The sequence below is a fragment of the Patagioenas fasciata genome, chromosome 3 (assembly GCF_037038585.1).
Source record: "Patagioenas fasciata isolate bPatFas1 chromosome 3, bPatFas1.hap1, whole genome shotgun sequence".
NCBI lineage: Eukaryota > Metazoa > Chordata > Aves > Columbiformes > Columbidae > Patagioenas > Patagioenas fasciata.
The window spans coordinates 69,306,035-69,332,529 of record NC_092522.1 but is presented as its reverse complement, the minus strand read 5'-3'; the positions used below and the strand labels follow the sequence as shown (position 1 = coordinate 69,332,529).

At 36.8% G+C, this 26,495-nt stretch overlaps 1 protein-coding gene across 8 annotated transcripts in view; it reads right to left on the bottom strand.

The window, feature by feature from the left end:
- PTPRK (protein tyrosine phosphatase receptor type K) overlaps positions 1 to 26,495 on the bottom strand; it is a 407,780-nt gene that overhangs the window by 265,566 nt on the left and 115,719 nt on the right. For all 8 annotated transcript variants that reach the window (XM_071806572.1, XM_071806569.1, XM_071806570.1 and 5 more), the window contains exon 3: positions 8,129 to 8,400. In XM_071806572.1, coding sequence (XP_071662673.1) covers positions 8,129 to 8,400 — 272 coding nt within the window. The remainder of the gene's footprint in view (positions 1 to 8,128; positions 8,401 to 26,495) is intronic.

Here is a 26,495-nt window from a genome sequence, read left to right as displayed (position 1 = left end):
AAAGACAAATCTTGACAAAAGGAACTATCCAGAATTTCTTAATTTACACACCATGATTTAAGTCAATCCTGAATTTCTGAAAAATTGAATCAGGCACTCTGAGGTTGCTGATTAGCAATAGTGTGTTTTCCACTCCATTGCCTGACAGTGCCTGCTGTATGGCGGGGAGAAGGATGCTCCAGGCTTCTCATAATCTGGGTAATCAAGGTTAATATAAAATTTGCATACCACCTTGCTGATGAATGGAATGTTTCCTGCAAGAGCACTGAGGTTAAAGTCATATATATTTCATCAGAAATAAAGCACTGGCTAAAAATATTACATATTTATCTAAAAGTAAGTCTTCATGAGTTTGCAGTCAGTCAGTTTTCCACTCGAGACTTTTAGGTAATTAAACATAATTTATAACATGGACTCATACAGCCCATTAACCTCCAAATCTCTCATTGCCTTTGGAAACAGCAAGCATCCACTAAACTTTTGTCACCTTCCCCTGAAGATATCCACTATCATGCAGGGACGAGTAAAAAAAAGTCAAAATCCTCATCAGCTTCATTGACATTGTGTTATTCAATAGAAAGAGAATTGAACATCTTGTATATATAGCCATACAGTTCCTTAAAATACTCCAGTGCTTCAAGTATTACATTTCTACCCTAGTTATAAGATCAGTTCACACATTTAGAAAACAAAACCCAGAACACAGTAGAACAGAAGAAAGCTACTCACAGACTGTAACATATCAGAAAGCAAAGCAGTGGAAAAGACACTGTTGATAAATTTAAACAAAGGAAAATAGTAAACTTAGAAAAGTGTGTTATTTTCTGAAGAGCTACATAACTGCTAAAATTTCTTTTCTAGATATACAAACACTTCAGCTTCAAAATTCTGCAAACGCAGACCCACAAAGATGATTAAGGGAGTGGAGCATCTCCCATATGAGGAAAGGTTGAGGGAGATGGGGCTCTTCAGCTTGGAGAAGAGAAGACTGAGGGGTGACCTTATTAATGTTTATAAATACGTAAAGGGTGAGTGTCACGAGGATGGAGCCAGGCTCTTCTCAGTGACAACCAATGGTAGGACAAGGAGTAATGGGTAAAAACTGGAACACAGAAGGTTCCACTTAAATATGAGAAGAAACTTCTTCACAGTGAGGGTGAAAGAACACTGGAACAGGCTGCTCAGGGGGGTTGTGGAGTCTCCTTCTCTGGAGACATTCAAAACCCGCCTGGACACATTCCTATGTAGCCTCATCTACATGTTCCTGCTCCGGCAGGGGGATTGGTCTAGCTGATCTTTTGAGGTCCCTTCCAAACCCTAACATTCTGTGATTCTGTGAAGGACAGAGAAACATAAGTGATTGTTCAGACTCCACAGTTCGTTAGCCTGTAAAAATCAACGCATCTAAAATAATTTCCTCTATACCCTTGCTGGAATGGAGTTTTTGGTGTTTTGTGGAGGCTGAGCCATCTTGCAATGGAGAAGTACAACTTGGGTAACTGACTTGGACAGGGTTGACAGATTTTACTTGATTTACAATAATCTCAGCTATTTCTAATGCCACAGACCTGAACAGTCAAAATCAGTGCTGTCATTACTAAGAAAAAAGAAAGGGCTTCCATAAAATCTCCATTACATACAGTGGGACTGAAAATGTGGAAGCTGGCATCTCAGTCATGATGGGGCTTGTTTGGGCAAGGATCACTTTCACTCTGTGAACTACGATTTTTCAGTTTGAAGACTAGAGTGAGACAGTATTTGTAGAAGTCCTTTGAAAGCTGTTAAGTGCTTTGTGATCTACAGAACTAAATTATTAAAATGTTGCTGGTAATCATTCTGCTGGAACTTATTCTTTCTTTGTCCTCACCAAACTGATAAACATCTTGGAAGAAATGTGTCACAGAAATGTGACAGATATGCTTGCACACTCTCATGTTTATCCTAACAGTTAAAAAAATATGGTGTTTTGTTTGTACTAGCAAGTCTTGGAGAAGCAACAATTAAGTTCATTATAAAAAAGCATTTATCTGAGTAATTCTTTAAAAAATGCAGAAATAGAAAAAAAGTCTTTTGATTAAATGCTGTCTAGCAAACCATAGTCAGGAGAACACTTAGGGCTTTACAAAGCACTTCTGACAAGAAAGCAACATCATCCCCATTGGGAGATATTTCCAAAGGCGTCCAATTTTCAGTCATTAGTCATAGTGGTAAGCGGTGAGACACTTAAAAGTGCTTTTAACTGATGACAACTATGGAGGAAAGAAAGAGAGGAAAGAAAAACAGATGTATAAGCCATTTCATTATGTATTAATGAACTAGAAAAAAAATCGTTTATGGACATCACCTTAAATTCTTAAAAGCCACAAAGTATTCTAAATCTAGTTCTTGCACAAAGGGAGTGCTAAAGAATGATCCACCTATATGAGGAGTGTTGCAATGAGTTATACTACCTAATGAACACAAGCTGTTGCAAGTTTAAAAAAAAATAGAAAGCTGTCTCTGTTTAATAAATATTAACATAGTTTTCTTTAACTATGAAGCTAGTCAACCTTTTACTAACCAGTTTTTATATCTCTGTTAGAATAAAGTCTAGCCAGTCATCAAAACAATAGCTCTAATTCATACTTTATTTCTGAGAATCTTTAGATACCAGAAGAATTTAAAGGTTTAATTGGCAAGTTCCAATTTTTAAAAGTCTGAAAATATCTGTTGCCTGGAGTTAGACTCAAAGGAGATGTCAAGGGGAAAAGAGCCAAGAGAAATGGACATAGGGCTGGTAGTGGCAGATGAAGTTAGTTTTCATTTCAACAGCCAGATGAAAAAACAGACTGGTTTATGTAACCACAGAATATAAAAATTACATTTAGTCTACCTAGAAATATGGAATGCACTTAGAGGAAGAAGAAAAAAAAAAAATGGCCTTTGCCCTTTATACGAAACTTAACCATGGCCTAGCAGTTCAGGCCAAAGGTCTACTTACTCTAACATCTTTTCTTTAACAGGGGCCATAAGGAAAGGTAAGAACTTGGCAAGAACACACATCACTTCTCTATGCTCCCCAAAACATTATTTGCTCCTTTCAGTTTGTCTAATTACTGATTTCTAATTTCTACTACCTTTTAGGAACTAATTCTAACTTATTTTAAAGAACTTTTCCAGTGCCTCCTTAAGCCTACATACTCCTCTGGCATCCACAACACCTATTTCTGACAGAGACTTCCATGGGCCTATAGCCCATTGTGTGACCCACCTCCGTTTGCTTCTTTCCAGTCTGGTTCCCCCAACAACCCAAAAACGCCTCTAATTCTTGAAATGGAAGAGGATTCCCCTTCATATCAGTGATGGTCTTGCAGAATCCTGTCATATTTCCCCATTATATTCCCCTGAATTGTGTCTGTTGCCAGGCCAGACAAACTCATTTTGTTTGAGCATTGCCTCTCAGGCATGGCTACAAACCGCTCCTCTGGCACTGAACTCCTGCTCATGTTGAGGTTTCCACAAGATGTCTTTCTCACTAGTCCATATCCAAGCCTGCACAGCAAGTTCTAACATTAGCTTGTTGGCTGCTTATCAGTTTCTTAAAGTTTTCAAACACAACATTTTCTATATTTTATAGAGAGAGAATATATATACATTATATTCTTATCTGTTTAGTGAACAAACCTATACTAGTTCCAAAATTTATTAATCCAGTATGTCTTTGATATTATTTTAAGTAATTTTCTATAGTCCAATATATTCTTCTAAAAATATCAGTCCCTTGGAATGCTTTCTGTTGGATTTTCTTGATGCTACATAGTGTATCAAAGCTGGAGACTGTAACAATCAAGTACATTTGTCTTACAAATAGGAAGTGGGATTTTGAGAGGGTGGGTTTCTTCCTAAATCGGTCTGTAACTCAGTTCCACACAGTGTGCACAGGTTGTATGTACTTCTGTACTTTCCAATAGCATTTCACTTGTTGATTTCCTTTCTTAGCTGTATCAATTAACTAAATGAAATCTAATCCTCTCATTTCCCAAACTTTTCTGCATGCAGCTTGTTTACAGTCCCACATGTCTGCAAGTTTAGATTAGTGATCTGATATCCAAAAAGACAATAAAATCTCATATTTCACAAGAAGTCTGCTTCCTAACTTATCTGGCAGGTGGCCTAACTGTACACAACATTATTGAATCTTCAGTCAGTCTACCATCTTCCTGCTATCAGTCTACTACAGTTTCAAGACCTTTTAAGATCATAAATGAAAATAACTTTCCAAGATCTCTGAGTGATTTATACTTTTATAAATCCTGTAATTCAACAATTCTAAAATAAATAACAGATTTGTTATCCAAATCAAAATGGTTTGGCTTTCTAGAGTTTTCCTGTGTTTTTTTTAATGGTCATACATTGTAAGTCTTCCTGAACAATAAAGGAACTTGTGCTTGGTACTGCTGAGTATTTTACCTTTGCTAACTATACTTCCAAGTGTAACCGTCGCCCCAATAAAGCTACTATGACAGCTGGCCTCTTTGTTAAACTACAGAGCACCATTACTGTAAAATAAAGTTTTAAAGAACCAAAAAGAAACCAAATAATTCATTATTTACAAGTTTGAGATTTACAGTTCCAAGTCAAGAGTTTCTTCACCAGTTTGTAATCAAAGGTTACAAAAAACAGAGAGATGTAATATAGAATCTAAAATCAGAAAGCCCATGGTTCACATTGCAAAGTGAACCTCACATATGATCAAGCAAATATTGCGACCCTGTGGGAATATCAGAAGAAACTGGGTGAGGGGAACACAAAAAATAGGAAACAAGGGACTTTCTGGGAGATGGTATTTGAAAACAAACAAAACCCCAAAACCCAAATCCAAGAAGGATTACATAAGTAGCAAGAGACAGAACTGGAAAATGACTGTGACAGAAGCAGAAAAGAAGAGACAGCCCTGAGCAGTTGGATAATTGCTACTACACAAAGAAGGAGAGAACTTGGGGAAATTAACCAAAGCATTAGACAAAACAAAACATCCAGGCTGGAATAAACATCGCAACTAAAATAAATTAATGACTTAAAGTAGCAACCAACACAGACAACAGAGACACAAAACTCCCAGACAGTCACAAAGTCTAAACAACAAAAAGCCCCAAATATTTTTTCCTTCGAAGCAAACTTGAGGCAGGTCAAAGGTGCTGTATTTCCACCAGAGTGATAAAAAAAGATTCCAGAACTAACAAGGATCAAAATCAAATCATATCCTTGATCCCAAGGGATTCTGTAATCAAACCCTTTTCCTCGACAGTTCATCCACATGTTAAACCAGCGGAACAGAAAGTGCAGATGCCTTGCTAGCAGGAGAGAGAAGACAGATTGTATCATTACTGATAAAACTCCCCAAGCGCAAAATATGACAACTGAAGAGTTACAGAGCCCATGCTCAGAGAAACCCACAAGAATGGTCCTAACATGGAATTAACATTAGAATTTCATGTCATATACACTATTGACACTGGAAGCTTAAATAATTTTAAAAACAAAACAAAACCAAAAAAAAACCACACATGGGCTAACAGGAGTACAGAAAGGCACTATTTTGGTTCTTAAAGATCTTGAACACAAACAGGTTGAAGGTTGGAGTATACTCTGGGGGAATCATGACCATGAGTTTGTCCTGTTTCTGAACTCTTCCACAAGCTTCCACTGTGATCTGCTCTCAGACACACAATAAGAAGCTAAACAAAAATTCAGCTTGAGTCAGTAAACCTACTGTTATAAAGTGCACCATCTCTTGTCAGAAAATAGATAAATAAAAACATTTTTTAAAGTAAATCACTCACCAGATTATGGTTAAAGAAAGACAGGCAAATGGATTAACAATAATAATTATTATAAGCCTACAAGTAAAAGAAAATTATTAATCCATCCAAAAATGCATAAACTGTATCTCTACTGTCTACCAGAGCGACAGGCAAAAACAGTGCTAGTTTTGAACAGGAAGCAATAAAGCTTCAACCAACGCAGCACAGCACAGAAATGTTGTTCAGGAGCTAATTAGCAAGGTGTGGCACTTTATCAGTACTTTTAACACAGCCATCCTGATAACTTCCAAGTCGCCATAAGAGATTTCCTTATAGTGTAGCCTGTGCTAATCACTTTTTTCTTTCTCCACTTAAAGGTGAAAGAAACAGTAAGGAAGTTAACCTGATTAACAAAGTACATGCAAACAGTTGAGCTCCACAATGATCTTTAGCAGTGACCTTGCTTGTAAAGGCAGGGATCCAATTCCTGGTTTAGTAAAGAACTGGTGCCATCATGCTATAAAAAACTGGTGTGTAATTCCCTTCAGTTATAGCTAAACTCATGGACCTACAGGTCAATCAAAGTGCCAAAATCACAAGCTAGAGCTCTACAGCAAAAAAATTTCCTATGACAAAAATGAGGAGACACGCATGCCAAAGAACAACTCAACTAAAAACTAACACTAATAAAAAAAAAGGAATAATGAAGAGCAATGTTGACTTTGAGACCTCAAAGGACCGCTTAAAACCACAAACACACCAACCCTGTTTGTGCAAACAAGCAGGCATGCACAGACAGCATGCAGCTTTTCACTCCTGTTCATAATTGTGCCAGTCATATGCAAATCATGGCAGGTCACATTAGCAGTTCTCCAGTCCTGCTCCAGATATATTTTTAATTTAAAAATAAACTATGTTATACATTATTTCAATATTTTGCTGGATGACTGAGCAAGGGAAAGAATTAATTTAAGTGCAGTCTATAGAGAGATAATGTGAAGGCTGTAACATAAGTGAAAAATGGCCATGTTGCTAAGATAAGGCCCCAACCACCAATCTCATTGTCAAGCCTGGCCATCTGTCAGCAGAAACCTGATTTACTGCATATAATACTGCTATACTTGATTACTACTACAGTGCTGTAAAAGGCTCCTGTTTTTTTTAAGCATACCAAAAGCTACTTTCTAGCAACATAAAAGGGTTAATAAAACACCTCCTCAGAAGCTGAGATTCATGAAACCAGGTTTCAAAACTTTAAATCAAATTTCACCCAGTTTCAATGTCACCGATAGATGAAATTCCTTTATAAATAAAAATATTAAAAAACAGGGAGATAAAAACTGAAGAAAAACATTAAATTATAGTAAATTACACCAGTTTCTACCTATAAGAAGGGCTGCTCGCAGCAATTCTTGGTTTTTATGGAGATTATTGTGACAGTGGGCAATTGCAAAGAACTTTTAAAAGGTACTTTGAGAAACATTCCTACAATACCACTATTCAAGAAAACCTCATTAATAAAGAGGTCACCTTGCATCATATGATAACTAGTCTGGCCATCCAAACTGTCTGCAAGAGTGTTAACGACCTGAACCATCCTTAGACAAGGGTCTGTAAGCACTGCATACAACAATGACATGGTGTAACAACTCAGATGAGTACATCTAATCCAACTTTTCCCCCTCCTACACACCAGGACAACAATGCCTGTGTATGAGATTCATCCTTCACATCAGATACCCACTGAGCAAAACAGCTGCAGGTACTTTCTCAGGTTAATCAAACAAATCAAATAACAGCATCTAGTAATAACAAGATGATTTTTCTCTCTAAACAACAGCCCTGTGCTGCAGGTGGTTTTGTCCCATAGAGAGCAAAGGGAGAAAAATGCGTCCTAAGCAGCTGCTCATTAGGTGAGCACCATTCTGCCTGCACAGCAAATGAAGCAAATGTTGTGGAAAAAAACAGAGTTTACGGTCATGTAATTAGACACGGTAACACAGGCATATCCAAAAGAGGTGGGAAGACAGGTACAAATTACAGTTGCACAAGCAATTTATTTCTGGGAGTTTATTATTTTTGATGTTCCTGGACTTCAACCTTACAATTTCTTTTAATGAGGTTTGTTTCCAGCTTATTTTTTTCCTATTGTACAATAACAGATAACTTTGAACAATCACCTCCTATGAAAAATACTCAATTCCAAATAATTATTTCTTCTGAACAGATCACTTTATTTAAGGACACCAGAAAAATACTCTATCAGAACAGAGCTAAACAAAAGTAAATTGTATAGGACCTCATTGTAATTGTGATAAAGAGGTGAGAATTTATTGCAAGCTTACCTGATACTCATTGGGCCAGAAAGTACTGACAGCCAACTCCGCTCGAAGCCAGTCTTTGCCAGTGGAACCAGTGACGTTCCAGATGGGATTAGCTAGCGGCCCCTTGTTCACCCTAACCAGGATGTTCAAAGTGCCTGGGTTTGCTCCGTTCTTGCTGTACAGAAGGTAGCTGAAATCGATGCAGTGAGTATCATTTTCTTTCATCGTTGGAAGCTGGAGTCGAGTCTTTTCTCCAGGGTCATGATCTGAAGAAATCACTATCATGTATGATCCTAAAGAAGCAGGGAGTGGGAGGGAAAAAAAAAACCAAACACAACAGTAAGGAAAAGATAAATGCAAATAAACTGATTGTTTACTGTGAAAAGGATGGAATGCATAGATGTCATATCTCAAAACGTCAACATTTCAAGCAGCAAGAAATCCAGCAAGATATAAAATGCTTGGGAATACCACTGAAGCAGTATCTACAGAAGGCAACACATATCTCTGAGGACCTATCTAGATGTTTTCACCTACAAACTTTCCTCCCTCCTCTTTTAGCATCAGATAATTAGAAATAGGATCACAGACAGACTGAAAAAAAATAATGAGAGGAGCAAAGGATCATCGTTATTCTGAGGTCACTGAGGTCAAAGTTATCTGAACTTGCTCCACGCATTTCCTGAAAATAAGAAATATGGAAGAACAAGGTGCATGTCCCTCAGTGAAGCTCTATCACACTTTCCTCTATCCTTAAAGAGAGGTAAACTCGAATTTTAGATACATTAGCAATAGAAATACCTCACTTAGGACACCAAGCCACATTTGTCCTGAAAAGCTGGGTTTGCTGCTCCATTTGTCAATGGACTTGAGGGGGACAGGAGAAGTTTCTATAGCTGGAAGGGAGCTCATCTTATAAATTTATTTTATACTACAGAGAAGACAGGCCAAGCTGAGCCTGCCCAGCTACAAAGGCAGAAAGAGGAAATCAGATGTTTAAGCAGTTTACAGAGGAGACAATGTTGAAAAAGTTCATCATGGTAGTCTGCAGAACAGACAGTGAAGACAAGGCTACCATGTGTCACAGCCCTAGAGGAGCTCTATTCAAGAGCAACAACTTCATACCAAGTTTTACCTAGTGAATGAAGAACCCCACGGAACAAAGCTTCCAAGACAGTCTGCCAGGCAAAACTCTACAACCAAGTGAGAACACCCAACTCTGTATACAATCAGAATCCTTGTCGCAGGAAAACTTCCTAACCTGAAGTACCCTCCTGCTTAATGATTCCAGAAGCCTCATGCTGACAAATCTTCCTTCTGCCTTCAGTCCTAAAGAGCACCATAATAAAGAGCTCTTCCTCCTGAAGAAGGTTCAGATGAAGTCCATGAAATATACAGTTCAAAAATTAACCTAAATTTTTTAAAATGGTAGATTTCAAAGCACTTCCCCAAATGAGTAGTGCCATAGAAGTATGTACATGAATCAGCATTTATTGTTGGAAAATCTCTGAAGTATAAGTTATTACCATTCTGCTTGTCAAGTTTTGCCCTTGATTTTTAAGCAACAAGGAGCTATTTTGTTCCAGTGTGTCCTAAACAGTTGTATTAACAATTCTGAAAATTGTTGACAAGCTGTTGCTCAGTAGAAGATGAAAATTTATGTATACAGATTAAGTCATCCAGGTGACACGCTAATTTTCTGGCCTGTAAAGCAATCCTGTGCTTAAAAAAAATGTAACAAAACAGAAGGCAATACTAGAGAATGAAAAAAGCTTCTATTAAAGTACAGTGCTGGAATCTTAATTTTTAATACTATGTTTAAAAAAAAACGATTTAAAGAAAACTCTAACATAACATTAGCACTTAGTTAATACCTAGCATTATATGCAGAGTCCATTATTGAAAGGAACAGAATTGACTTTGCAGGATTTTTGAAATGTTGTTTCTTTCAGTTTATCTCAAGATAAAACCCTTGTGAGGAAATGAAAAATCACAAACGAGTTATAAGAAACAAACTAGAAGTATTTCAAGATCTTGCTCTTATACTGAACTTAATCTACTATAGTTCTTGGAAACTCCAACATATATTTTTCTGTATAGCAATACATTTTATAGTATTCTACTTTTTCAAACTCATTTTTCATAATTTAAAAATACTTAGCAGTAAATTTGCATATATCTATCTACATGTGTTAGTCCTACAGCATTTCATTAAACGTTCCAGACAGTATTCATAAACCATTTGTCACAAAGCCAAAGCATCTGTTCAGCATCTCGCAACCTACTTCCCCTCACCCCTCCCTTTTTTAAAACTTAAGAGGCTTTATCCCATGAATGTACACAACCTCACTCCTTCCTCAGTCATCTACCTACTCTAAGAAAATCAGAAGCCAATACCAAAGTAAACCATACATCAAACTTATGTCTTTGAAAAACTCAGAAAATCTTTTCTTATGCCCTTTATAAGAAAGTAATTCTCTATTGTTTAATAAATATTATGTACTAAAACAAGATTGGAAGGGGTTGGGTGAGGCTTTTTTTCCCCATTTATATTATCTTGTAATATCTTAAATCAAAACTTAAAAACCTTATGCAAAACTTCAGTCCTGGATATTCTCTACAGTTTGGTTGGTTGATTGTTTTTTGTTGTTTTTTAAAGAGGTATTTCCTCTAACATTGAAAAACATATTTTATAGCACGATGTATGCAGCACAAGTTGCTGTGCAATCCATTATAAAAAATAAGGCCACATAAACATGAATAATAGAAATTATAGAATGAATAGTGTTTGAAACAAAAGATTTATCATTAGATGACCAGTTAAATTTGAGGTAGCATAGAGTTGATAGGAGCAAGCGATAAAGTTTTCAAATTTGAAAGGTATTGAGAATACTACACACTACTTTTATAAAGTAATACCCAATGGAAGAAGGATCACTAGCGAGGATGGATCCCTACGAAAGTATGTGCTCACAGAATCAGCAGTAAATGCCCCTTGACATACCAAATCAAATGTATGTATTTCATAAATGTTATTAGACGTGAAGCAAAAGGATAAAATAAAAACAAGCAGCAGAAGATTTTCCTTTCATTTTAAATAATTACTTAGATACAGTGAATGGGAATTGTGATTATATGAAACAGTAATTTATAACGCTATCCAAACAGATGTCAAAATATATGTAAGTTTTAAAAGCAAGACTTTGAAAGGTAACATAAAGTCCAGCATGCACTTAGATATAAGTGTACAGAGATCCCAGGTGGTCAGGCAAACATCTGACCTGTTCTCTCGTACAGCTACTGCAACACTCAGCTGACCATGTAAATGGGCAGACAGCACTTAGATTTATGTACAAACACTGGAACACAGGCATAACTGCATACAAAAAAAAAAAAAAATCACAAGAAACATCTGTAATACTGTATTATTACCAAATCAAAAGTTTTCAATTAATAGATGTATTTGATAAAGGGATGACAAAACAGCCACAGGGCCACTTTACAGATATATCCAACTCCTTTGATTATTATTAGTGGCAATTTCAGCACAGTACAAAAGCAAGAGGTGGTAAGCAAACCTCAGCAGACCACTTCAAGCAAAAGGGAACAACACCACAGATATTTAACATTAAAGCAGAGATACAGCAAGAGAACAGGTGATCACAAGCTAGATGGTTAGACTTTTTTGGACTTGGCAGAAATGCAAAGTACAAGTGAGGGAAATGCTCACAAGTTTATTAATCCCTAAGATTAACTATCTATTTGATATTTCCAATGAGAATTTAGAGCAACTGTTAGAGCCAACTATTCACAACAGTGATCCATGCTGGAGCAGGGGAAAAGAGAGAGGGGAGAAGTGGGGGACAGGAGGAATTAAGTTAATTTTTCCCAGAGCCAAGTTTTGCCTGTCACAGTTGGTAATTGTGATTAGACAAAGAAGTGATCTCCCCGTCAGCGTCTCAACCCACAAGCTTTTTCATCTTATTTTCTTTCCCTGTGCTGTTGAGGAAGGGAGTGAAAGAACAACTGGGTGGGGGTCTGGCTAAGGCCAACCCACCACAGTTTCCAAAAAAGCTGATTAGTAGCAGTTGGGTAGTTTTACTTAACTGCAGTTAGATACTGCATACACTAGCTGTTTTATTAAATCCTAGTAGAGCCAGGTTCTGCGACTTTTGCCATTGTTATTGGCCTAGCAGAGCAAGCACAAGCACAAGTAAATAAGTCAAACAAACCAACCAACCCACACAAAAAAAAAAACCCACCTTCCCTTGCAGACAAGAAAGGAAAAAAAAAAAAGGCAACAGACCTTTGCTCCGTTATGACTAAGATTTTACAATAAGGAAATTGCAAGAGAGTTGCATCATTAAAAAGAAAAATTATAGTTAAAAAAAAGAAAAACAAACAAACAAAAAATAAATAAAAAACCAAACAGCCCTGTATTTTGGGAAATGAGGAAAGATAAACAACATGAAATAGTAAAAGTTCATTTTTTTTTCTTCTTACAAGACAAAAAGAATAATTTCATCTTTGAATGATACTGTAAGAAATTAGAGGTTAAATGTATCCCAAATCATCTTCTACACCTGGACCAAGATCCACCACTCTTAACTATTCCTTTCACTCTGCCCAAGTACAAAGCCTTCCCCTACTGGCAGTAGGGCTGTTACAAAAGGCATCACAATAGTAACATTTTTCTTGCAACATTTTGTTTGACAGAGATGTTGCTTCACCCTCCTTTCAGATATTCCCTAAAGAGTCTTTCCCATCCTTTCTAGTTTACAATCTTCAGATCTCTTAAGGAGTGTTCTCTTTCTCCCAAGCACACTTAATTTATATTTCTCCAAATTAAACTCTACTCTTCCATTTTTGCTTTTCTTCTCTGAAGTCCCTTTCTGTTTATTTGCCAGTTAATAGCTCCTAATATTATTCCTGACGTGAAAAGTCAATCCAGTTCTCTCCTACACAGAATAGAAACATCAGAGTATGAAACAGCTAAATAACACTGTCTCTTAATCCTTTACCCAGCTCATGCCAAGAATTTAGAATCTGACTTTCAGAAAGGCTTTGATGCCTGTTCAGCACTTATTCATAAACTCATTACAAGGCATCTAAATACATACGGAATAAGAGACATTAGATTTTTCCTTAGCCATATCATTGAATAGATCTCTATATTGCTCACAGCTTTCACTATGTTTTGTTTATTTTGATAAACACTCAACTTGATGTCCTAGCTCAGTAGCAAGGACAGATCATTTAAGAATAAATTAATTCCTTAATTAATTACCTGTGAAAAGCTTTAGGTTTTATCCCCTACTGAAAATCAAGCTTTCTTATCATCTAGCATTTAATTGCAAATAAGAAATCATGCTAAGATTAAATAAATAAATAAATTCTTAACTAAAATGTGCCTGCTGTAATGTACCAATGTGGCAGATAAGTTTCCCGATCACATTATTTTCTCTCACTTCCTTGCTCCCTGAAAAACAGGCTTCTATTTCGAGTGTGAAACTTGTAATTTTCAGTAGGCTGGCTTTCCACTCCTGCAAATCCTCCTTCCTTCAAACACATACTAACCATCAAACCATCTCCATTTCGAGGGCACACTATGGTAACTCCTCTGCTTGCTACTGTGCTTCTCCAGTTACTAAGACACAATTATGTCACCTTCAGGTGAAAAAAAAAAAAAAAACACCTCTTAAAAAAAGCAGAAATTCTGAGTTTCATATGCAACTAGGTTTATGTGTACAGAAGCGGATTTAACTCTGTAGTTTGCCAATAGGGAAAAAAAACCACTGATACACTTCCTGTTGTAGTGGGGAATAAAGTGAACATTCACAGGAACAGATCCAGGGTAAAAGGAAGTCTTCCCCATAAAGTTAAAAGAAGGGATTGTCTTTGCTTGATGGCAATGTCAATGACATGACATAGAGCATCAAGGTACTTAAACATATTATGCTAAAGCTCAGGACTATATGACCTTTTTATTTCATTTTCTAAAGACTACTATATAACATTATAGTCTCCGATTTGGTTTCAGGTTTTTATGAGAGACAGTGGGCAATGAACTGACATCGAAATGCAGAAATAGGCTTGCAACTGGAAGTAGACTCCAGACAGGAGTAGTTCAGAAACTTCAGAATTAATTCACAGACAACTTACATTTCCCACACACTAGCATTTATGTTTATTTTGTTCTTCAGAGCAATACCCCATGATCATTTCACATAGGGCCTTTTACATTTATTTCTGTAATTTGCAAGAAGGAAAAAAGTAAAGGTTAATGATTAAACCTCAAAAGCTATCATATTAGATTTTCCTTCTTGCAGGAAGGATATTCTTTTCAAAAGAAGAAAAAAAGAAAATACGTCAATGAATAAATTAAATGCACTCTGAGTAAACATCCATCTGCTTGGGTTTAAAAAACCTCAAATGATTATAGTCTCCTCTTTCTCCTTCTGCTACCCAACACACAGCCAGTGTCTACCACCCTAGGACAAAAGGCGCAAAAACAATATTAAAGGAATTCAGAAGAAAAACTAGAGACAATAAGGAGAAAAACTACAGACAATAATAAGCTTTCTATTTTTAATGCCCTGCCCCACCAGCTCAGTTTCATGTTTCAAGGAGTGTATCTACAAATAAATGTAAAGACACTATAATCCCACTTAAAATACATTACTTGATATGCACACAAAATATGCAATATCACAATATCCTGATTGGCTCTGTCAGTCAGTTGCTTTCATTAAAAAGAAAAAAAATTCAAATCCAATGTTATTGCTGTACACAAGAGTTTTCCAAATTTTCTTTAAACTGTTATGATTCTTTCTACACACTTCACTTGCTTGTAGTATTAACTCTACACAAGACTCAGATTGTTGAAGGCGTGATTCCATTTCTTTACAGATTATCAAAAATGAATGGGTTGAAAATCAAGACCACCAATTTCAACTTCACTGCATAGCTCACTGCAAATGCATCACAACTTAAGTTCACATCAAGACCAGATTCTGAATTTACTACAAAGATTAAAAGTAACAACAACAAAAACACACGACACAAAGACAGGGGAAATTTTTCTGGAGAATGCAATCCATTTTTTTTCCTTCTACTTCCCATAGAGAATGACTATTATTAAATAAACAACCCAAAGCAGGTCATTAAACCACATGATGTAAATAAAGGCAGAGGACTCACTCATTCAAACAGAAACTCAGCCTAATGGATGGTAGTAGCTCATCAGTTTTGCACAGACACTGCAATTTCATATGACAAAAAAAGGTGTCCTGCCCTCCAGTCTGTACTCAATCGTGCCAAAAGCACGGCTCTACAGCAAGGTACTGGAACTGGGATTGCCCATTTTCCACACCCATAGAAGTAAAGCAACAAGAGTGGGACAGCTTGACAAGGCAGCACAGAGAGAGACTGAGCCAGGCATGGTAAACCAAAGCAGCACCAGGTCAGCCACAGAATTAGTATAATGGGTGCCACAACACTTTACCAGCATTCACACCTATGATACTACTATCACTCATGAACTGTCTGTTCCATGACAACAAGAAAATGTTTGCTAATTAAACGGAGAAAGAAAATTAACAACAACAACAAATTCAGAGGTATACCAGTATTTGGAGCAAATTTTATGAAGAAGTTGACTGAAAATCATTCCTCAGCAGCTACATAAGTTCTGTTCCTCTTATCAACATGTTACATATGAATAAACATGAAAAATACACACTGTTGAAGTGTTTGAATTCCTAAGTTTTCTCATACATAACAGCAGCTTCCTGTGGATTTGTTTGTACTGATGCAGAGAAAGAAAACACGATGAGATACCAGTTTCTGAGGTATGATAATTTAAGTCTTTTCATTCTGTTTTTTCTTGTGATGGATCTTCAGCAAATACATAGGCTTTAAGTACTCCAAAATCTGAGACAGAAAAATGTCAGCAACTCAAATTTGTACGGGAAGCTTGCAGTGCCTGTACAAAAGAGCATTTATCTTATGATGTGCTCCTTTGAGCAGTCTCTTCCAACAAAGCATTCAGAAAATAACATTTGATACAGTGCATCAGGCAAGCTTATGAAAGGACAGCACTACTGAACAGTAAGCTGCATTTAAGTAATGCAAAGGCACATGGAATAGTTTCGTAGTTATTTGGGAATTAAGCGAGGCACTCAGTCACGAATTTGTAACATCAGCATCCATGAATGGATGGCTAAGATGAAAGTAAGAACACCTCCAAGTTGTCTGAAATTCTGTTGTTAAGCCATAAATATTGCATGGGTGATGGTACGGTGACTGTAGGATGTTTCTCAGTCACCCAGGGGCTGATCTGACTGCCCAGGCAGCAGCACACATTGGTCAGCTACCTGTCTGGATAAAAATGTATTTTTAAAGCAAAACTTCCAAGAAACATCCAAATCAAGAATAACATCGACTCAGTATGAAGTTATCCGATTGGGATACCAAATAACTGAGTATCATTTGTGTGCACACAGCCTAAAGCCAGTAAGATGTTGCACAGCAGCAGTTGACACTGCCAAATCTCAAGGCATCCTGCACCTCCTGGGGAAAATTCAGTTCTGTGAAGACACAGACACCTATAAAGAGTTGCAACAACCTCATTTGCAACAATTATATGAAATACAGGTGCAGAAAAGAGTTGAAAATCCGTTTTGCTTCCCCTTTGCTGTAAACTGCTCTGATACTGCTCAGCTGGAGAAGATGAGCAGTAATGCACAAACAGACCTCCCCTTGCACCTTAGTTTTGTTCCACCCATTTTTGTGGCAGACATTCCAGGATGAAAGACCACTGTTGGCCAGTCTGCATCCACCTGTAGGACAATGATGACACTGTATCATCATCACTACTAAACATAAACTGAAAACCCAAACAGAGGCTCAAGCCAAGGGGCATTCAGATTTTTCAAATGCTGATTAAAGAGACACACCTTTCTTTATTGAGAAGGTTACAAGCAGACAGAGATCAAATTATCTGCTTCCTCTGCAAGGTATTATTTATTTGAAGAGAAACTAAAGCAAAAAATTAACATTATAAAAAGTTTCTAAGGCAGACAATCTTAAAGAAGGTGAGCACCGACCATAGTTCTTTGGTTCTCTGTGCATCTGCTGTGGAGCACAAAAACAAGTCCATGGAGAATTCTCAAATGACAGTTGAGGCCACCTAAAAGCTTGCTGCTGCTGAAACACACAGGGCTTTTCCTCACAGCACACAGATACACCTATCTTCTCCTCCTCCATCTCTGCTCATCAGACCCTTGCATGAGCCAAATCAACACCCAAATCCGGAAAAAAAACAACCCATGTCTCCTGTCCCGCTCTTGAGAGAGGTGAGGGGACAGCAAACTAGTTTCTTCCCAGGTGAGGGAAATGAACTGACTCCTGGGACAGGTCAATAAGCACCAAAGCCAGGTCAAGATACAGGAGGAGGCTGAAGCTGTAAACACAGGTTGACCCCTCCACTCCAGAACCAAAAAAACACCCAACCAACCAAACACACCAAAAAAAACTCACCAAAACCAAAAATTAACGGTGTATCGTTTGAAGTACCTGGAAGTCTTTAAAGAAAGCTCAAAAATAGCTTTAGGATTATTTTCTCCCCACTGTCAACTAAAAAAAAAAAAATCCTGCAAACTCTTTAGGTTTTTTCCTCTCCTAAGTACTAAGTGGCATTTAGATTTCAACGGAGCAGGAAAATATAATTTTTGAAGCAGCATTCATATTCAGAGTGTCTTTAACACACTAATCATTCTTCTAAAAGCAACAGTATTTAAATTGCCTTGAGAAGATACTTATTCCTATCAGCTTAAGACACTGAAATTGAAAACAGAAATTAAACTGGTCATTCCCTGGATGACTGTGTGACAACAGAAAAGAATTAACAATCTACTGAGAATACCACTCCCAAGGATCACCAAGAGTTAAATAAAGGCTCATAAGCTATAATCATTACCATATGCAACAGCAGATTACAACTGTTATTACAGACCTTTCAGAAGAGGAAATTATATGCCCTGTATTTCTTGAAAGTAGTCTTGGAATTTATTTAAAGCATGGGAGGTTTTTAAAATTGTTTCATTAGGGTTTTTTTGTGTGTGCAACTAGAAGAATATTCATTCCTTTATTTTGGACCACTTTTTCTTGGCACCAAATAATATTTTTTCCTGCTAGGAAAACAATTTTCCTTAGAAAGTTGCTTTACTCAACAGTTATCCAAAGAAGAATCTTTTACCTTTACATATCTTTCCTTTTCAGGTGTAGGACCTTCACACTTCAGAAGCTACACATCCTTTTGATTAAATGCATGACATAGATTAAGAACAAACTACTGATAAGAGTTTTCAAAACCACTACAGAACGATATCTAAATTGTGGAAATAATACATACATATACATTCAGAAGATAGATCTAATAGCAAATTACTACCTCTTCTTCAGAGTATCACCCCCTGAAGTATGTACCAACTGTGTAGTGATTCACACTCCAGTGGAGAATAACCAGGAGTCATATCTTTAGCAACACAACTGCAGGATTATCTAGGGAATTTAAGTACTTGCTTAAGGGGAAAAAAATAAAAAAGCCAGAAAACTTGACATTAACTGTTTCTAAGGAAGAGTCTTCTTCAGACCATCAGCTACACACACTTATGCATATTTGTAGAATAAAAATCTTAAGCCATTCAACAAGTGTAGTCCATTAACAGCAAATGCCTTCTTCATGGAAAGCACTGTCAGGCATTGGAACAGGCTGCCGAGGAAAGCGCTTGAGTCACCATCCCTGGAGGTGTTTAAAACATGGGTAGATGTGGCACTTAAGGACATGGTTTAGAGGTGGACTTGGCAGTGTTAGGTTTATGGTTGAACTCAATGATCTTAAAGGTCTTTTCCAACCTAAATGATTCTATGAATCTCTGAATGCCCCATAAAGTTTTAATTTTATAAGACGGAAAGGAAATGGCTAATAAAAAGGAAAATCTACAGACAGCTACTTCTGGAATTTCTTCACATTTTTCCAGTTACTGACTGTGATGTTGACCTTGCAAGTGCAAACAACCCTACAACACATCTCTGTGATAGCCACAATACATAACTCAACACCACCTAAAGGAAAGAGTCAAAATCCACAGATCCTACATATCCAAAAAAATGCTTTGAGGAATCCTATCCAAGAATGTGAGACTGGATAATCTATCATATTAAATACCATAGAAACAATACTAAAAAAAAAAAAAAATAATCTCTAAATATCTGTTGTGCATCCAAATGAATTCATACAGGCAACGAAAACAACAAAAATACAGAGACAAAAAAACCCTCCCAACACAGTTGAAACATTTGTCTTGATACTCTAGAGAGGCTTAGAAAATACATTAAAAAGTAAAGTTCAGAAATTAGAATTCCTCTCTCTCCTAGATGCTGGAGCTCAGAGTTAAAACTGACACATGGGTTTTATGGTGTGTGACAACTCTCGTCATGCTTCACCTCTTGCTAACAGCCCTCCGCTCCACAGACATCAACTACTTCTCTCCCAAATACTTAAACAGATTAGCATTAATACATTACATCCAGAGTAATGGTTATAACCTGTACTTAGTTTGTTTGCTGCATCTCCACCAAGCATGATGGAGGCTAGGATGCCTGAGAGGTCATCAGATTTTCCATCTGAATTAGTTGTTTTAAAATAAATAAATAGAGAAATAAATAAATAAGCTCTCCCTATAAGCCCTTGCCTCTCAAATTATATTAGCAGCTCAATTGGTTTTACACTCTAGTACACACCATCTTTCTTCTACAGGGAAATACTTTTGAGATGGATGGAAACAACCCTATCTATTATAAAAATCACTCATGCTAACATGCTAGCATTTTTTGATACTGTTTTGAAATAAATAATTGGGCTCAGTGCTCCGTAATGGGAAGAACAGCAAAGAAAAAACTGCATATAAACTAGGACCTCTATTTTAGAGAAAACTTGAAGTTCACAGCTATTAATTAGGTTTGGTCATTTTACTGTTGTTTGGGGGATTTTTGTTTTGTTCTCAGAAAACATCTCTAGTTTATGAAGATCAGCATCTTTCCTCTTGACACCACACTTTCTAATTAATTAAAATTTTAAACAGCTTTTTCCTTCCAAATACCAAGTTTATACATGCTAATGCTATTTAAATCCTCCTTTGTTTTGAATACTGAAGTTCACAATGCTAACACTGAGCAGACTCATTCAAGACCATAAAACATACTGCTACCTGCATGAGGTTACAAGCTAATGCTTGGCATCAAATAATGTGATTAACCTAAAGTTCTATAAACTACAAAACTGAGAAATCTATCAGAAGATGTACCATGATGGACAAGATCCTAGTCCCAAGTCTCTGACAACCTGTGAACTTTTAACACTAATCTTGACTAGTCAAACACAGTTCTTAATTATTAAGACTAGGAATTGAACCTGTGTTCCAAATGTAATTTCATGCAAATTTCTTCTGCAATTGAATTGTTTCACTTATTTTGATTTCTGCTATGACACAGTACAGATACCAGAGTACTAAGTCATCCAACGAGCTATTTCATTTTCTTTCATTTTTTGAACTGCAATTATACTTTTAAATAAAGTTTTGCACTTGTACTTTCTAAGGGAATGTATAATTTATTCTGAATTAAGATGATATAGCAATGAACAGAGTATCATTTCAGTCTCTAAAACTTTTCCTTCAAAATTTGAATTTGACAAACCTATAAAGTGAATCTGAAATTGTTAACAATTACGTACCCTAATACCACCTTCAAATATTATGAGTGTTGAATTAAGATACTCAGAGTCAAATGTCAAGAAACATCTCAGAAAATGAAGAGAAATTAATCGTGTAGCATTGTCTTCCAACACTAAACTTTTTTTAAAAATCATCTTTTTTTACGAAGGGAATATCAAACAAACATAGAAAGCAAGCAAAACTGCTAATCATGAAAAAGAAGTTTCCAAAAAAAATCTTTTTTAAAAAAAGATAAAATATTTATTTCCTCTTATGCTTATCTATTAACCCCTCCTAAGACTGATAAAGCACTAACCAGAATCTTCCCTATACAGAAGGGAAACCCAGAACAAACAGGGAAATACAAAGAAATTTAAACTCTTTCAGAAAAAAAAAAAAAAAAAAAAAGACAATGAAGTCTGTGTATTGTTAGTTGATAGGTTCTTTTCTCACATACAGAAGACACACAACTTTTCCTCACATTTATGCACATAGAGAAATAGAACCATACAATCATTTTGGTTGAAGAGACCCTTAAGGTCATTGAGTCCAACCACTAACATGACTCTGGTAATAAACCATATCCCTAAGAACCTCATCTCCTTGTCTTTAAACACCTTTGGGGATGCTGATTCAACCACTTCCCTGGGCAGCCTGTTCAGATGCTTGACAAGCCTCTCCGTGAAGAAACTTTTTCTAATATCCAAACTAAACTTTCCCTGGTACAACTTAAGGTCACTTCCTCTTGTCCTATTGCTTGCCTCCATGCTACGACCTCCTTTCAGGTAGTTGTAGACAGCAATAAGGTCTCCCCTCAGCCTCCTTTTCTCTAGGCTAAACATCCTCAGATCCCTCAGCCGCTCCTCATCAGACTTGTGCTCCAGGACCCTCAACAGCTTTGTCACCCTCCTCAGCACTCTCTCCAGCACCTCAATGTCTTTCTTCTAGTGAGGGGCCCAAAACTGAACACAATATTTAAGGTGGGGTCCCACCAGCACCGAGTACAGGAGGACATCACTGCCCTAGTGCTGCTGGCCACACTAGCCTTGATAGGAGCCAGGATGCTGCTGGTGCACCTGGGCACATGGCTGGCTCATGTTCAACCAGCTGTCAAGCAACACCCCTAGATCCCTTTCTGCCAGGCAGCTTTCCAGCCACTCTTCCCCGAGCCTGTAATGCTGCCTGGGGTTGTTGTGACCCAAGTGCAGGACCTGGCACTTGGTCTCATACAACTGGCCTCAGCCCAACGATGCAGCCAGTCCAGATCCTTCTGTATAGCCTTCCTACCCTCCAGCAGATCAACACTCCCACTCAACTTGGTGTCATTTGCAAACTTACTGAGGGTATATTTGATCCCCTCGCCCAGATCATTGACAAAGATATTAAACAGAACTGGCCCCAATACTGGGCCCTGGGGAACACCACTCGTGACTGCAGATGGAGAAAGATGAGGTGCAGAAAGATTCCAGTGACTATAAATGCAAAAAGTCACTCTGACTCTACACATCTGCAATAACAATTTCCCCCATTCCCTTCTCCAATGTTTTTATTATTACATAAAATAAAAATAAATCAATCAATAACCCCAGCAATTTAAGGAACAACAGGATCAAATGGTGTAGAGCTTGGGCTGGTGTAACTGCTTTGAACAAAAAGCCAAACAATGACAACCAAAAAAAAAAAGGACACAAAACCCACCTTTAATACCTTCAAAAGTAAAAATTTTTTTTGCTTATCTATACAGCTAATAAAAACCATAATTTCTTTCATTTTTTTCAATGTCAGGTACTAATTACCATTTTAGTTGTAAAAGTACTAAGAATCTTATTGGAATAAAAATAATACATTGAGAGATGGAAGATACATTTGGAAAGCAAGTACTTTTTTTTTCCGTAATATAACCAAGCGTTTCTGTACCGTGCAATGTAGCATGAGCAAGGCAGGGCTTGCAGTAACCACATGGCTCAGTTGTTAAACAAAGCAGGAATTAAGGCAGTGCAGGTGGTTATGGGAATAGTCAATGATGTCTAATTTTAAGGAAACAATTTGAGTAACGTGTGATAAAATCAGCATATAAAATGATGCACATTCCTAGAATTATCAGGAGAAATGCCTCTCTCCTGCAAGGCTCAGTAGTTCTACACAAAAGGCACCTTCAGAGATTGCGGGTGTACAGGGATATGGGAGGTTGAAGCCAATAGAAGAAAATGAAAGCATGTATCAAATGCGCACAACGTCTACACCTACGTCATACCAGACACCTATAGTCTTTCTAAAATAATTCCTCCAAACGCTGTCCTTAATTTTACATTTCTCTTTTGCCAAAACTTATTCTGTTGTGTCTCATAGCAACTAAACAATTGTCATAATTTATTTTTGTAACTTATATTCAGAGAATATATTATTTTTGACAAATTAGCATTTGTTTTAGAATGCTAAAGCTTTCATATTACATGTTACCCAATGAACCAACAGTTTGCATGAAAAAACGAATGATAATGTTATCTAAGCCATGCTACTCAAGTTCAAAATCACAGACAGGCATAACTTTTGGGAAGGAAAGCTATGAAGATACCGTAATTTTTAATATCTGCCACAACTTCCACTTTAATTCAAAGGTCAGCAAGCACATTTGCTACTCTGAGTGATCAGTGCCTTACTGTCTTTATAAGGTACAATTACTTGGACAGTTATTTATCATCTCTAACAATTAAAAAAATTGCTTCCATCTTCAAAGAAGCAAAGGTTAGATGAAGTTTCACCCCCAGTCAAATCCTTAAAAATTTGATTACTTACTCAAGACTGATAGGGGCATCACACTGGTATGATAAGAGGATTCTATACTGATAAATCATAGCACTATTGAAAGTGTCGTGCTGCCAGAGAGATTCATTTAAAGCGGCACACTGGAAAATTTCCACTTGATGTAATAGTGAGTCATGTAACAAGGCTCTTACTCTTATCCTTTCATTTCAAAGTGAACACACACCAACCTGTGGTACCCAAAGTAATGAAAAGCGCTGGAGTAATCCTACATCACCTCCAAACACCTAATTGTCCTATCAAATTCAACAGAAACCATCCTCACCTTTCATGAATCATTTTGGGTGCTGTATAATTAAGTCAAGGAAGGAACAAGACAATAACATAAATACCTACACACAATCACACAGGCAGACACTTCAATATTACTCTGAATTATTTCTGCAAGTTAGCCAATTTAATAGACAAATTTAATACTACACAATTCTCTGTTAGGTTTACTAATTTCTACTTGGGATCACTCATCACTATGAGACGAGTAGGCAAAAAGTTCTTCTTCACATTCAAGCAGTGTTCTGCTAGCTATTTCACACTCCTACGGCAAGGACCCCATTGCTCAGAACAAAATAAACACAAGGGGGGGAAATATATATATTTAAAAAAAAAAAAGAAAGCTAACTCAGTAGAAGCTAGCATATAAATATGGCTTTAATCACCCTGAAACCATTAATAATAAAATCACATGAAACATGCTGGTGAAAAAAAAAGTTTCACAAAACCAGATGGAACAGCAGAGATAAAAATTAAGATAAAAATGTGAAAGGAAAGCATCACTAGACAAAAAAACCCCACACTTTGTTAAAAGGGCAACCATCAGGCTGCAGAGACATTAACAGAAGAGTTCTACAGGACTAGCCCTATAATACATCATCATACAAAAAAACAGTAATATTCTGAGAGACTGCTTGTGATACAGCACTGGGAGATATCTCAAAATAATGGAGGACAAGAGCATTACAAACAAAGGAGGGGTATCGAAAGAGTAACCAGAGAAATACAGTTGTAAAACATGAAACATCAGGAATTAAAGACTTCAGATGTAAGACTCTGACAGATGCAAAGACAGAGAAGCAGGAGGAGAGAGGTTTAAGAGAGAGAGAGAGAGCTATAGTTCAAATAGCACTGAACAACTTCACCAAGTCCAGCTATATGGTGTGGGAGATCCTAAGGTTCTCTTAAAATAGAGCTACAACTAAATGATTTTGCACATTAAACCTGGGGAGTATCATTTTCCCGAAACAACATACCCTCAGGCCATTATTTCAAGAGTTCCAGACTACATTTTTCTTATACACAGATCTCGCTCATGTTTAGAAAGCAAAACCTTCCACTTTTAGGTTACCAATTCGAGAACAGGATTGCTGTTGTAGCAAATATCTAGTAATATCATCCTTCAGTAGATAGCATCAATTTAGTGACTTCGATACACTTAAGGCCAATATGTGCCTCACAGAAAACACTGTCTATTACTTTAATTTCAGTAGAGATGTCATTAAGTAAATAAGCAATAAAAACAAAGTACTTAAGGGTTTTTTTTCCATGTAAGTAGGCACATAAGCAACACATAAGACTACACTGGGAACAACTCCTCCAGTCATTGTGTGTGGATAGTTAGATAATTAAGCCTCCAAACTACAAAAAAACTTCCAAGTATATAATGAGCAGTGAAAATAGCCTTAAAAATGCCCAAACAAGCCCCACTTGGGACTTCCTCAGCCTTCCTTGATGAAGGACTGAATGGAGAAGAACTCATTCGTTGAGATCAACATGGGTCTTCTGACGCTCTCTGTACCTGAGCCCTTCTGGAAAAGGCAACTATTAAAGGGCTGCCAAGCTTGCTTTGCAGCATCTCATTTGGAGATAAACATGATATTTGGAGATTTTCTTTTTTGTTGTTTTTCTTCTCACTAAACTGTTTCTAGTTCTCTTACAAATCTATGATCTTGTTCAGATATAGATAAGCAAAGCCTATAACATTCCCGCAGATTTATTTCAGAGGCACACAAGTAAATGAAAAAAATTTATTACTTACTTCACTTGTAGCTCCATTTTAGGGGAAAAAAAAAATCCTATCTTCTATATTAATTGATGTTGTTATTTACTTCTGTAAAGGGTTTAGGTACAGACAATATGTAAAGGGAGGGTATGGATATCTTACAGAGAACTAGGGGAGGTATTAAGTGTTTAAAATTGTTGAAGTTAAATTGCACGGATTCCCAGTTTGCCTCACCAGTGTCTTATGTGTCTTATTAAGATCTGAGAATCATAGCAAATAAAACTGTAAATCCAAAATATCCAAAATATAGAGGGGGCAGAAAAAAGAAAACAATGTCTAGTAAGTATAAGAGGTTAGAGATGAGGACAGAGAACAAGAGTTAACCAGAGGGTTGAAGAAAAATTGTCACTTCACAAATAATTCTAAGTCAATTCTAAGTACTAAAGGTTTTAATAATGACTCTGAGGTTTCAGAAAGACTGTTCACTCTTTTAAGTGCCATGGGAAAATAACATCACAAAAAAAAGACTGACATTTGATGCAGTCATGAAGTATTATATGAATGTTATGAAGCAAACTGGCATATTACTCTACAATGTCTATTTTCCATTTCAAATTCTTTATTTCAGATACTATAATAAACCAAATTCTGAAGAACTGTCTTGGTTTTCTGGGTTGGGAAGGTGTAGTGTGCGAGGGGGAAGAAGAGGGCTGTTTTTTGCAAGTACTTCAAATAAAATTTGCTGCATATCCAACCCACATTCACAAGAAATCTCTATATACAGCTTTGAATG